Genomic DNA, 13,382 nt, shown 5'->3' with positions numbered 1-13,382 from the left:
CCACAAACAACATCAGTTCTTATTATTTTAACACACAAAAGGAGCAACACATAAGCATTTGTTCTTATCATTTGAACACACAAGCAGTCAACCATGAATTAGTACGAACTTGCACTAAAACCCTAGAAATCAGAGGGGAGAAGGAGACAGAGGGGGAGTAGGAGGCGTACCTCGACGTCGGGGTGGTTGTTCATGGCGACGGTAGCAGTGGACGAGGGTGCATGCATAACAACGGGCTCCTCGACACCAGAGTGCTTGTCAGGGTGGAGGCAGCGAGCTCCTGAGTGTCAGGGTGGTAGTCCTCGGCAACGCCGGTGGTGGAAGAGGGTGCAGTGCACGGCAGCACGTGCTCCTCGGTGTCGGGGAGGATGCATCGAGCTCCTCGGCATCAAGGTGGTGGTCCTTGGCGACGATGGCGATGGACAATGGCACAGGGCACAACATCGTGGCCTCCTCGGCGTTTGGAGGTGATTTGGCGGAGGGCACAAGCTAGGAAGGGGAATTTTTTTTAAGTGTCAGAGAGCGTAGACGTCGATCAATTTTATAGGGGAGGACTTTTACTGCCAGCTCAATAGAATAACTGACAGTGAAACATATTTCACTGCCGGCCCAAGATTTTCACTGGCAATGAAATAACTTTCACTGCCGGTCGAATATGTTCACCGGCAATGAAACCACTTTAATTGCTGGTCTAGGGTGCAAAAAATTTGTTTTAGCTGAGCGTGCACCCACCGAGACTCGAACCTACAACCTGCCCCAAGTAAGACTGAACAATTAAACCACTGCGCTACTCAAGTGTTTTCAAATTAGTTTGTACTATCTATGTTTATTAACATTCCATTGACCTAAAATCCTAATGCAAAAAATTTATTCAATTTTTTAATTCACTAAAAGTTTTAAATAAATATGTTCATACCTAAGTTTCTATATTGGGGCTTGCTACATATCTTAATTTCAACAATAAATATTTTAAATCATTAAAAATTGAAAATAAATATGCTCATAACTATAGCTAATGAAAATCATGTAATATGCAAATAGCAATATGATAGTGTTATTGCTAATTCATTAAAAATAAAAAATAATAATACATAGCAATCGTGCTTGTGCTATTACTAATTCATTAAAAATGAAAAATCAATATGCTCAATAATAAAGACATTTTCCACCATAAACTACAAATTGAAGCTTCCATAACATAAGTGAGGTATAATTATATCTAAAACAAATTTATACATAGTAATTAATACAATTTAGCTACTTTGTCTTAACGATTCGCCCTTCATTATGATCACGGTGTACATATGGAGGTTCGTCAGTGTCTTCCATGGGACTTAGTTCGATGTCCTCTCTGAAAGGAGGTAGCACGTCGAATTGATTATAGTCTTTCTCATCAACAACATTCTTCAGTCCGACAATCCTTCTTTTTCTTTCAAGAATCACGTGGCGCTCCTCCTTGTTAGCCGGATCCGATGAATTTTTGTTGATACCATCCCTAGAAATTTTCTTTATTATTCAACCCTTACATGCATTATATACATATAGCGATAACTTATCAAAATTGAACAGCACATTTACCCTCGGGATGAACCTCATGACACTTCGTGACATCGTTCTCTAAAGAGCGATAAAGTGCATTGAAATGAGAATGAATGAAATGTCATGAGATGTGATCCAAACGATATGAAATGTGGTAGAGATGTAGTGCATGAGGTTATGAATGTATTAGAGGAAGAATCACATGAATTGTGATTCATTTACCCACTTAATTAACCAAATTACATGCTTGCTATTTTTAAATCCAAAATTATATGAGGTAGTTCGAACAAACTCACACGAGGAAAGTACTCAACATGGCAAAAGGTATTTTTACTGTGTAAGGTATACATAGAGAAGACAAAAAAATTAGTTTCACATTTTATGTTTTATTAATTTCAGTAGAAATTAATCAAGTTTAAAAGGCTTAATCAAGATTAACAAATAATTAGTGCCAAACAAGAATTTCATGCTTGAAATATATTTTTCCTATACAGAGCATGAAAAAAATAAGATTAACAAAGTTAGATTTACCAATTTTGGATATTTCAAAAATTAATTATGAATTAACAAGTTACAACATATTTAATCAAATAGAGTTATTTCAGTGGACATTTCATGCATGCATGCATGTATTATTATCATGTAGATCATGACAAAACAAAACTAACAAACTTGGTTTCATATTTTTCTGAGTTATATGTTTTTTTAAAAATTATAGATTATTTCAGCTGATTTATCAATACAACTAATATTCCTTTCAACATTTTCTGGATTTTCCAACTTTAACCGGTTGCCGGCGGTGAACGATAGTAGAGCTTGGCTAGGGAGGGGGTACTAAAATGCTCAACACACTATAGCGAACTCGTTTGAGGGCTCAACATCGGCATGTACAGTGGTAAGAACGGCCGGCGGCGACCATGGCGGACGGCGGAGCTAGGTCGATGGTGATGACACGTTTGCAGAGGGAGAGAGTGAAAGGAAAGGGAGCGATGAGGTTCCCTAGACCACGGTGAAGCTCACCGTGCGTTCAGCTCAAGCAGAGGCGGCTCATGACCCAAGGTTTGTCGGCGAGGTGGGCGAGCTTGCGGTGACGACCAACGGACCATTGGGCCGACGACGTGCTACAATCGAACTAGCATGTGCAAAAGATTAGGTATGGCACTGTGAAGCTCACCGAGCAATAGAATTGGACGGAGAGGGCTCAAAAGCGGTGATGCGTCCGTGAGGGCAACAAAGATCACTAGGGACGGTGCTGTGCTCGGGCTGGGGGCAGACCACTATTTTATACTATACACATCACTGCCAGCTAGTGGGATGAGCCAGCAGTGATGTCCAGCTATCACTGCCGATCGATGGCTTAAGCAGCAGTGATGAGGTGACTGGGCATCACTGCCGGCTCAAGCCATCGACTAACAATGATTCCCCTTATCACTACCGGTTCATAAGCCACGATGCTGATTCTTCCCGCACAGTTTACGAACCGGTAGTGATACACTATCACTGTTGGCCCATAAAGAATCAGTAGTGATGGGCTGACATATAATCCCGGTTCTGTATTAGTGGTGGTGCATGTACTAATGAACTAGAGCAAAAGGATGAGACCATTAATGAGCGACTAATGGTGATGGACAGTTGGAAGGGCTCACCCCAATTAAAATATAATTAATTAAGTAAGAAGAAGGCCAATTCACATCCCCCGACAACCACTATCTCAGCAAATGAAGATTAAGAAAAGGGCATGACAGAGCAACAAAAATAATTGAGTCTAAACTAGAGCCTGGCCACTAGCTGAACTCTCATCTTTTGAACTTATAAAGATGATGATTCTACCAATTTGTACTTCTTTTAGTTATACATCTATACTCTAAAACTACATTTAGATCAAAAGAACTTAGTTGGCAGCAAAGGAAAAACTAGTGCATATTGGAGAAACTGATTTTACTACACTAGCTAGCTATAGCACAATAAATAGACTTGTAAAAAAGACATGGCTGCTACTACTGCCTCCTTTCCCATCGCAGCCGCAATGCTTTATTTGGCAGGTCTAACGCCTACAAACCAAGACATCATGATACCATACATCATGCAAAGATAGTAGTAGGAAAAGGCACAGAACATAAAAAAGCAAAGAAGTCCATACCCTAACTATATGATTGCAAATTCAGGGAACCATATTTTTTAGATAATTCGGAGAACAATGTTGATGTCACGTACTAAACTAGAATGGAACAATGTTGGTTACCACAGAGTGCTGAAGAGATGCCGAGTGTTGAAGAACTTGAACCACTGCACGCTGCCGATCTCTACGTCACCTGTGGGCACTACACAATACCTCACAGACAGCTTGCACCTTCCTTTACCGGTAAATCTATGGTACATATAAATTATGGTAAAGAACATTTTGCTTCATGTAATGTAAGCTAGGCTTTTCTTCATAGCAATTGTAACATGAGCACAAAGAATATGTTGGAATCACTAAAGTTAAAGTCACATATACCAAACCCTTTTTTGAAGGAACCCTAAGAATGATATTAGTTGACAATACCACAAAACCAACTTATTTTGCAGGTTTAGTGCAATGGACACAATCCATGCATGCTAAATTCTTTGTTCAGGTACCATTGGAGTGAGATCACATGCACTTTGTATTTACTCGTCTAAGAGAAACCATTGCTGCACATTTCTTACAAATGATCAGTTCAGGTAACTAGTATATTGAGACGATTTAAATCACATTCATAATCTACTTCTCTGCACTCTAACAAATTCTGGTATATAGATATATGATTACAATCTAAATCATAGTTGTACTGGTGAGATTTAGATTAACGAGAAAAAGTATGGAAGAAGATATATATGGTAGACACATTCAATAATAAATATAGTGTGATTGAGGGTTGGGCAGGACCCTACTGGCTAGGATGGATCCAAATTTCTTCATATTTCACCTGTATATTTCAATACACATGAGAGAAACTCTAGCATCCACCTCAGATTCAATGTGCAAGCATGAACAGATGTAGACAAGGGCAAGCTCCACCATGACGTCCTTGATCTCTACAGGTGCAGCTCAGGGTTCAACTTATCGTTGGTAACTGGTCGAAAACTGCGATTACCAAGCTTACCGGGCTGCACCGAATTCATAATACGAGCGGTTTTCTAATTTGAATTCAAAAAATTCAAAAAAATCCAAAAAAACTAGAGACAATTCTAAGGCCTTCTATGACAAAAAAATAAAAAAAATAATGTTGTTTGCATCATATTCTATAGGGAGAAAGTTTGAAAAAAAAAGAAAAAAAATGAAGCGTGCAACTCATTTATTAACTCATGTTAAGAAAAAGCTTAACATGCAAACACATATTTTTCTTATATACGGCATATCTTAAGAGGATCTTTAAAATTGGTTTCATTTCATTTAGAGTTTTATTAATTTCTTCATGATTTTACAAAGTTCACAATCATAAAGTGAATATGTTAAGAAACAACACTGTAATTAACTTTTTCATGTCTACCATTATTTTTTTTACATAAAGCATAGTATAAGTAAACTAATAAAAGTGGTTTTACTAATTTTGGAGGTGTGATGGGTTAGTTATAAATTAATCTATTTGCAACACATTTACATAATCCTGCATATTACAATAACTATTTCATGAGTTCATGTATTTTTAAAAGACATAGCATCATGTAAAGAAGACTAATAAAATTGGTTTCATGATTTCTGCATTAGCAAAGAGTTAAATATGCATTTAACTAGGTTTAGAAAATACATTTTCTCACAGAAAATATTCAAAATTTTTATGAGTATAAATAATTTTATCATGTAGATCATGTTACAAAGAAACCAACAAGACTTGTTTCACTTGATTTGAAGATTAGATAAATTAGTTATTGATTTTACGAGATTGAGCCTTTTTTTGGGTTTTTTGTTGAACTTCGCTGAAATTCGAAAAAACTGCTTGATAAATCAGGAAAACCAGATAGTTACTGAGAAATGCTGCCAATGCAGAAAAACTGGTCGATAAATCGGCAAATTTGCTCAGTAACCGGCCCAATTCAAGCGGTTACTGAATGTTGATTCAGTCGATTTTTTCTTCGAATTACAAATTTGATCGAGTGAATTTTGAGCTATTTTTGTGATAACTGCGAATTTCTGGTTACCTTCGGGGACCGGTTTTTGTGCCTCAAACGATATTGTGAACTTCCGTTCTACCACCTCGATTCATATAGCAAAAGGGGATCTGTGTTCAAATCGATGGATCTATGAGGAGGAGGGCGAGGGGGAAGGGGAGGAGTTTGAGGACTAGAAGAGGGAAGAGAAGGAGGAGCCCTCACCATTGCGAAGTAGCTGCCGGCGCGCCATTTCGGTAGGATTTGATCGCACGTGTGCACGCAAGACAGAGAGATGTAGCACCGTCGCCTTATGAGAGGAGCGACACACACTACTAGAGAAATTATTTGTACAGATGGTTCAAAAATTCCGTGCGAGACACTTTTTCAAACCGTATGTGAAAAAGAGTCAGTACAAATCAGATTTATACAGATAATTTTTAAACCATCTATATAAATGATTAGTACAGATGGTTCTAAATTGGAACTATCTGTACTAATTATTTGTACAAATGGTTCTAAAATTAGAACAGTCTATACAAATGATTAGTACAGACTGTTCTAAGTACAGACGGTTCCAATTTAAAACTGTTGTAGTAAGAAAAAAAATATAAAAAAATTAAACAAACATTCACAAATTGCATTACAACCACAACATACCACCATCAAACTAGAACTCACAAGATCCATTATTTTCAAAGAACAGGCTGTCAGTATACTACATCATCCAATCACTTATGTATCAAGGGATTCAATCACTCGCATTAAGGGATTTCAAACAATGCAATTCATGATTACATGAATAACAAAGTCATAAACCGTGAAAAACGAAGGATGAAAAGTTTGTCTTAATTCATTAAAAGGCTATCTGTTCTTGCATCACATTCAAGACAAATAGATGCAAAGGTTAAACAGCACCCTCATTGCTGCTGGAACTACAGAGGACATCCAGAAAATCAATATGATCTAACAAAGTTTTTGGTACCAAATCTGCTGCCTTGTCTTCCTATCCTTGATTAAAGCAACTTCAAGAACATAACCATGTTCCTCAAATAAAGGCATACCTTGTTGTTCACCAGTCTTCCTATCCTTGATTAAAGCAACTACAAGAACATCTCCATGTTCCTCAAATAAAGGCCGGACCTGAAGACAAGAGAAATATCTCTCACAAACTGAACATCACAATAAGAAAACTAAATAACAGAAAAATAAAACGGAAAAGACAGAAAAAAAAAGATAACTAAATGCTTGATTGGGTTAGTTCAATCTTCAATTGTCAGCCAAATAAGTTTATTTGACTAATGCAATGCTCATGGTCGAGCTGAAATCAGAAAACTAACAGGACTAGCAATAACTAGCTAGAGGCAGCTTTACCAAGCTCTTAAGTCCCTAGATTCACTCTAAAATGTGCACATTTACGAGCTGATAATTTTTATTTTTGAGAAACAAAACTATCTTTTATCTTGTAAGCTACATTACAGAGCTTTTAAGTTAGAAGCATGTATTTCATTTAGTGCATAGTGATAAACTTGAATAAAAATAATCCCAAACATTTAGTACAAACTAGACAGCCTTCTGATTTCTATCCAGCAAAATCACATCTTCAGCGCAGGAAGAATAAAGTAAAAAAAGATGCTAGCAGAACATAAAGTATTTACTATTCAAAAAAGAGAAGATACTAGCGTTAATGTAATACTCATGTCATCTTCAGTTGCTATCCTTGGAACAGATTCAATAAAAAGTTTGACATAATTAATTTTTCTATCATGATCTGCAAGGAAATTTTCAAGAGGAATATCAATATTTCGTGAATGAAAGGGTATAAGGATAAGCTTAAAAAATTCTCCAAGAATAAAATTTAGAGGATCAAATCTGGATCTGGGACACGAGCTCGTGAATTTGCATAGGGAGATAGCAATGGCGCGGGGATCTGAGAGGCAATCGAGTAGCCAAGAACCGGACTTGGAGCTGGAGGCCACGACCATCATGGATCCGCCCTCACCTACCATGGATCCGGCCGCCACCGCCATGGATCCGCCCTCACCTTTCGTGTATGCGCAAATCTAGGTGGCTAGGGTTGGAGAAGGGAACGTCTGGAGGTTGGAGTCGGCGAACCTGATGGCCAATGGATCTAGCCCCGTCGTCGCCTGCGAGGAGGGGGGCAGTGAGTGAGGCGGTGCCACGCGATAGGGAACGGGGGAGAGACACGTGGTGGCACGAGGCGGGAAGAGTGCGTGCTTACCGGGACGGATCTGGAGGCCTTGGGGTCGTCGAGGGCGGAGTACCCACCACCGGACATCATCTTCGCCGGCGGCGGCGGCAAGGCAGAGGTGTTTTGCGGTGGGAAGGAGGGGTGGGAAGAGGGTACGCAGGCCGACCACGTGAACAAGGGGTGGATGGTTTATGCGGGATCTCGCATTCTCGCTGATGCTCTAGCTTTCTAGGGTTATGTAGAAGGAGAGAGAGGAGAAGGGAGGCATAGGAGGTGAGGCAGAGGAGGGAGAGGCGTGGGTTGGAGAAGGTAAGCGGGACAAAGAAGGGATACAACACACCGTTTGTACTAAAGCTTCCGTGTAGGTGCAAAGTGGGACATATGGTTTCTATGGGAACCGTCTGAACTATGGTATTTGTACAGATGGTTATATTCTGGATCCATCTGTATTATTAGTACAGACGGTTTGAATTTAAGAACTGTCTGTACTAAATCGTTCTATTTTATGGAAATTACTCCTCATTATTTTTCAGACGGTTTTAGTTTGGAACCGTCTGTGTACCGTTTGCACAGACAGCTCCGTATAAATATCTGTACAAGAACGTTCTACTAATTTATTTCTGTAGTAATGGCAAGCAACTTGAAAATCGTTCCCGGCCTGGGCTAGGAGTGCTTCTTTGCCCTATAGATTGGTGGGGATTAGATCGGTATCTTTCCAATCCCTGCCTGAGCCGAATGCGATTTTTGCCTACACCAGGGTCGTTTGTCACAGACATGATCCCGCTGACCCCGGCCTATCCAAACGAAGCCTGAGGGAGGACGGAGAGAATTTTGGATGTGACTTGCACTCGGACTAGCACAATAATTGTAATTAATTAATGATACTATTGTCGGTAGGGTTTCTAATGCAAAATTTAACTTCAAATATATTTGAAGGTTGAAATGTATTTTTCAAGGTTGACATGCAAGGTATACATCTATGGGTGCGTATCCGGTAAAATTAGTCTAACACCCATGCTCAGATGGAACATACCTTTTTTATGAACCTCCCTAGAACCGTGGTTCTTGCGTTCCACATGTCCTAAAAGCACAAGCGAGATGTCGCTAGCCGGACATATTTTCCTTTTCCCCTGTCAACATATAATTTTTAACTTTTTATAAAAAGGTATAATTGTAGCTCGATCAATAAACTTTAGTTTTGTGAGACATCTGGAGGATTGCAAATCCGCGCACAACCAAGGGCTGACCAACGTTACGACAACAGGTGCATATGACAACTGGTTAAATTTTTATTTTTCAGTGATTTATCATATGTAGTAGCTCATGTGACACATTTAGTCTAATAAATAAGACATCATTCAATAAATATGACATCTCATCATTTTTATTTTGAATCCGCACCTGTACATAACTACTACGCATCTCTATCTGTCTACAATTCCTAGATATCCATCTTTCATCATACCATATCTGGTTAGTGTGCTGCTTTGACTTCTGTGATGGCACAGCGCCACACAGAGGCAGTTGGCAGTTTGACTTGTGTGTGTGGGCAGGAGAACGTTAATGGGCCACGAACAATGCATGTAGCCGCATTGTCAACATACTTTCTTAGTTCATCGTCATCAGAGGATAGACGGGGTCTGTGCCAATAATCTCCTATACAATCCAGTGGGCTGCGACTCTGAGCAAATCAGGAATTTCCTAAATACTTGGTCATTTTTATTTATGTTTAAGACATTGACGTACCCTTATGCGAAACGTGCTGCAATTATAATGAGTACCTTTATGACATATAAGTCTGCTACTAGCACTATCTTCACACGGAAAAAGTTTCTTGCTGATTGGGTAGCTGCAAAAGGTATGTACGGCTTGCCGCCGCACTTCAATGACAGGAAAGTGTGGTTCTCATCATCTATTGTAATGACACAACACTAAACTGTCACCCCGAATAAAAAATAGATATGGGTAACGAGTGATGATAGCTATGGGTGATGGGTATAGTAACCGTTATTTCAACGAGTTATTAGTGACAGGTACGGATCTATCAGCAATGATGAACAAAAGTGACGGGTAATAACTATTACCTATCATTTATGAATGTCTCCTATACACTGAGAAGAAACATACAGATGATGGATGACACAAGTAATGAAGTAACAACCTAACATAAGAGCATATTGTACATGACCTTAACTAACTGACTGTTCAGTGAGTGAGTGAGAACCACCAGAGGTATTCCATTCCATGGCATGCATGTGTTGCCTTTGGAATGCCTTTTTTCTTTCTGGAAAAAAAAGTGCGAGACCCATGAAGCCACAAGCGACACCACAGGAGAGCTTAGCCCACCAATAATTGAGCAGCTGACTAGCTTGGCCACCCAATAATTGAGCAGCTAGTCAGCTGCTAACTGTTTCTTCTTCTTTTTTGAGAGTAGCTGCTAAAATATTTGTTTTTTTTTATAACAGTAGTAACACTTGATTTGCTTAAAGTACTGACATGTCCTGAGGTGTGCCGCTTGGTCTTCTTGCTTTTGAAGTAGTGTTCTGCTTTGGTTACCAAGCAATGGTGGCCATTGCTTTTGCAACAACTCTTTTTGTTAGAATGTTAGTCCCATTGGTCAGAGTTCGCTCAACTAAAAAGACAGAAAAATTGTGCATTCGGAATCAGTTGAAGAACTTAAAAACACATAAAAAAGAATAATATAACACGCACACACACAACAAAAAAAACGTCACAAAGCCTGGGGTTGCTCCAACAAAGAATGGGTTCCAAAGGGCAAAGCAAGGAGCTCACTCGAATCCTTTATGTTTTATTATTATGCTCTAGAAGTGAGCTTCCGAAAGAAGCGGCTTGGGAGAAGTCGAAGAGCCTCAAAACAGGAGCTTTCTCTTCCTTTTTCATTGTGCTCCAGAGGAGTCAAGCTTGAAGCCCAAAGTGTTTCGTCGTTTTTTCTTATAGCTTTTGCAAAGAAGTTAAGTTTCAAAGCTAGGCCAGACGACACCTCAATGACGAAAAATAGGACTATTTCCATTTTCCGCCTTATCCTAGTAATGAAACTAGCCATGAGGACATGAGGTTAGGTTGAATTCTAACGTAACACAACTAGGGAAAAAAGGGCTATTATCATCTGTCTAACCCTAACCTCATATCACACACTCACATCACGCTCACACATACATGGATACATCTTATTACACATCTAAATAAGATTAAAGATATAACCTCATATCCTATTTAAATTAGACTCTGCTTAGCCACCTCCTTTCTCTTGCTACAAACATAGCTAGAGTGAGACAAGGGAGAGATAACTCCATATGGAGGTGTGATATATAGGTTATCTCATCCGTCTCTCTCTTCCATCTTATATTCAGCTATTGTTGATTTTCTCATCTATTCTTATGGTTTTTCACCTAATTATTTGATATGAATGTCAATATAAATAAATAGTCATAATAGTCCATACTTGTGAGGGCAACTAGAATTTTTTAGTTCGTGAGATAAGAACAAAGAGACGGTGCCACAATAAATGCTTCTGAACATGACAACATAACGGGAAAAAAGATACAAAACAGATAAGGTAAAGAAAAGAACAAAAAACAAACATAGCAACAACGTCGGCGCCGCGCTCTGGTACGTCGCGCCCACCGTGCAAAGTCACCCCCGCGCGCGCGGGCGCGCCCACCACGAACGAGACGATCACGAGCTCTTGTTGGCGGCCGCGGACTCCTCGGCGACGGTGGCGAGCTTCTGGAGGTTGAGCCTGACGACGGTGTCGGTGAACATCCTGGTGTCCTCCTCGGTGTTGCCCTCGGGCACGTCCACGACGTAGGACTCGACGACGACGCAGTAGGGGTGCTGGGCGTAGGCCTGGAACTCGGTGACGGAGGTCACGGAGCGGTAGTTCCGGAGTCGGTGGTCGCCGCCGACGACGCGGAAGCTGAGGATGTGGCGGTCGTCGTCGAGCACCTCGAGGCGCTCGGTGCTGCTGGATGCCGGGAGGCCCGACACGACGGTGACCTCGCGGACGCTGCCGATACTGGAGCCGTCCCCGGCGGCCAGCGCGCAGGTGCGGACGAAGTGCTTGTACCGCTGCGGGTTGCCGAAGCTGCGCACGATGGGCCACACCGCGCGCACGGGCGCCGCCACGCGCTGCGCCACCAGCGACGTGCACGTCGCACCAGCGCTTGCCCGGCCCGGGAACGTGTGGCGCTCGCGCACCGCGCCCTCCAGCGCACGCACCTCCGCCTCCGTCAGCGTCTCTCGCAGCACCCGCTCCATGTGCGCCTCCATCTCTCTCTCTCTCTCTCTCTCTCTCTCTCTCTCTCTCTCTCTCTCTCTCTCTCTCTCTCTCTCTCTCTCTCTCTCGTTTGTTTTGCGTGTTCATGGCCACGATGGGTCGCGTTGGTTATATACTAGTGCTAGCTACTAACACAAGGGTGGGGCAGAGGGATCTCGCCATTTTAGGAGGAAGCCGACGAGCAACAACTTTTCACTTGAGGATTCGTTAATTGTGTTTTTGCACGGTGCATGTATGGATCGATGATGGTGCCAGCGTGCGTGTGTGCGCGTTCAGAAAAACAAACTGAGAATACCCATGGTTATATGCGGCGTGCATTTGTCAGACGAGAACAATTTTCGGGTAAAACATGCAAAGAACTAGAGACATCGGACCAGTTTGAAAATAAAGGGATCTAAGATCAATGACTCTAGCATAGGTTTAATGTGATTTTAGTGATTAAAGTTTACATGACCAATGAGACTAACAAGGTTTACTAGTGTGTGAAGGTTTAATGTTATAGATGCTAGGTGATGAACTTAATTATATTAGGGTAACAAGCAAACACCTCAAAGGAAACCGTCTAAGATAATTTATCTTTGACGGGTTGGAATTGGGAACCGTCATGAATAATTTATTGTTTGGAACCGTCTAAGATAGTGGTTTACCTTTGATGGTTTCAAACAAGAACAGTATTGGATAACCTATATATATTATTCTAGACGGTTCGAAACAATAACCATCAGGGATATATTTCAAATGGTTACAACCATATGGGATAACTTGATATCCCAAATTGTTCAAATGGTTTTACTATATAACCGTTTGGGATAATATTTTCACAATTAATTGTTTGATAAAAAATATTTTTAAAATTAATACTTTTTATGAAAAATATTTCCCCAATTAAAAATAGTTATAATTATGGTTTAAAATAAGGATACTAACTAACTAGGAAAAATTGTAAAATGCCCAAATAATCAAATGCTATGCTGATTTAAATGGTCCCCGAGATGTGAGAAGTGATGCTAGACATTGCTACACCACCCTATAACACAGTAAGTCATACATGCACCGCATCATACCATCAACGCTGATATGTTTTTTTCCGACAAACCCCCAAAGTTGCAGGTGGTTTTTGTAATTTTTCCATCTACAATGGTCATAACATACTATGTAACATAGTGAAATAATGATATATGAAGTAGAGTAGGATCAACTCTAACGGTAGTAAGAACATAATGA

The 13,382-nt window shown here is 40.4% G+C and overlaps 1 protein-coding gene across 1 annotated transcript; it reads right to left on the bottom strand.

Annotated features, from left to right (window-relative positions):
- Nucleotides 1-11,359: 11,359 nt before the first annotated feature.
- On the bottom strand, nt 11,360-12,190 carry LOC133925931 (abscisic acid receptor PYL9-like). The gene has a single exon (XM_062371671.1). It carries the CDS (start codon nt 12,149-12,151, stop codon nt 11,558-11,560), a length of 594 nt encoding a protein of 197 aa, XP_062227655.1. The 5' UTR covers nt 12,152-12,190; the 3' UTR covers nt 11,360-11,557.
- Nucleotides 12,191-13,382: the final 1,192 nt, after the last annotated feature.

The sequence above is a fragment of the Phragmites australis genome, chromosome 8 (genome assembly GCF_958298935.1).
Source record: "Phragmites australis chromosome 8, lpPhrAust1.1, whole genome shotgun sequence".
Taxonomy (NCBI): domain Eukaryota; kingdom Viridiplantae; phylum Streptophyta; class Magnoliopsida; order Poales; family Poaceae; genus Phragmites; species Phragmites australis.
Note: the sequence above shows the minus strand (reverse complement) of the source record. Positions and strands in the feature narration are given on the sequence as shown.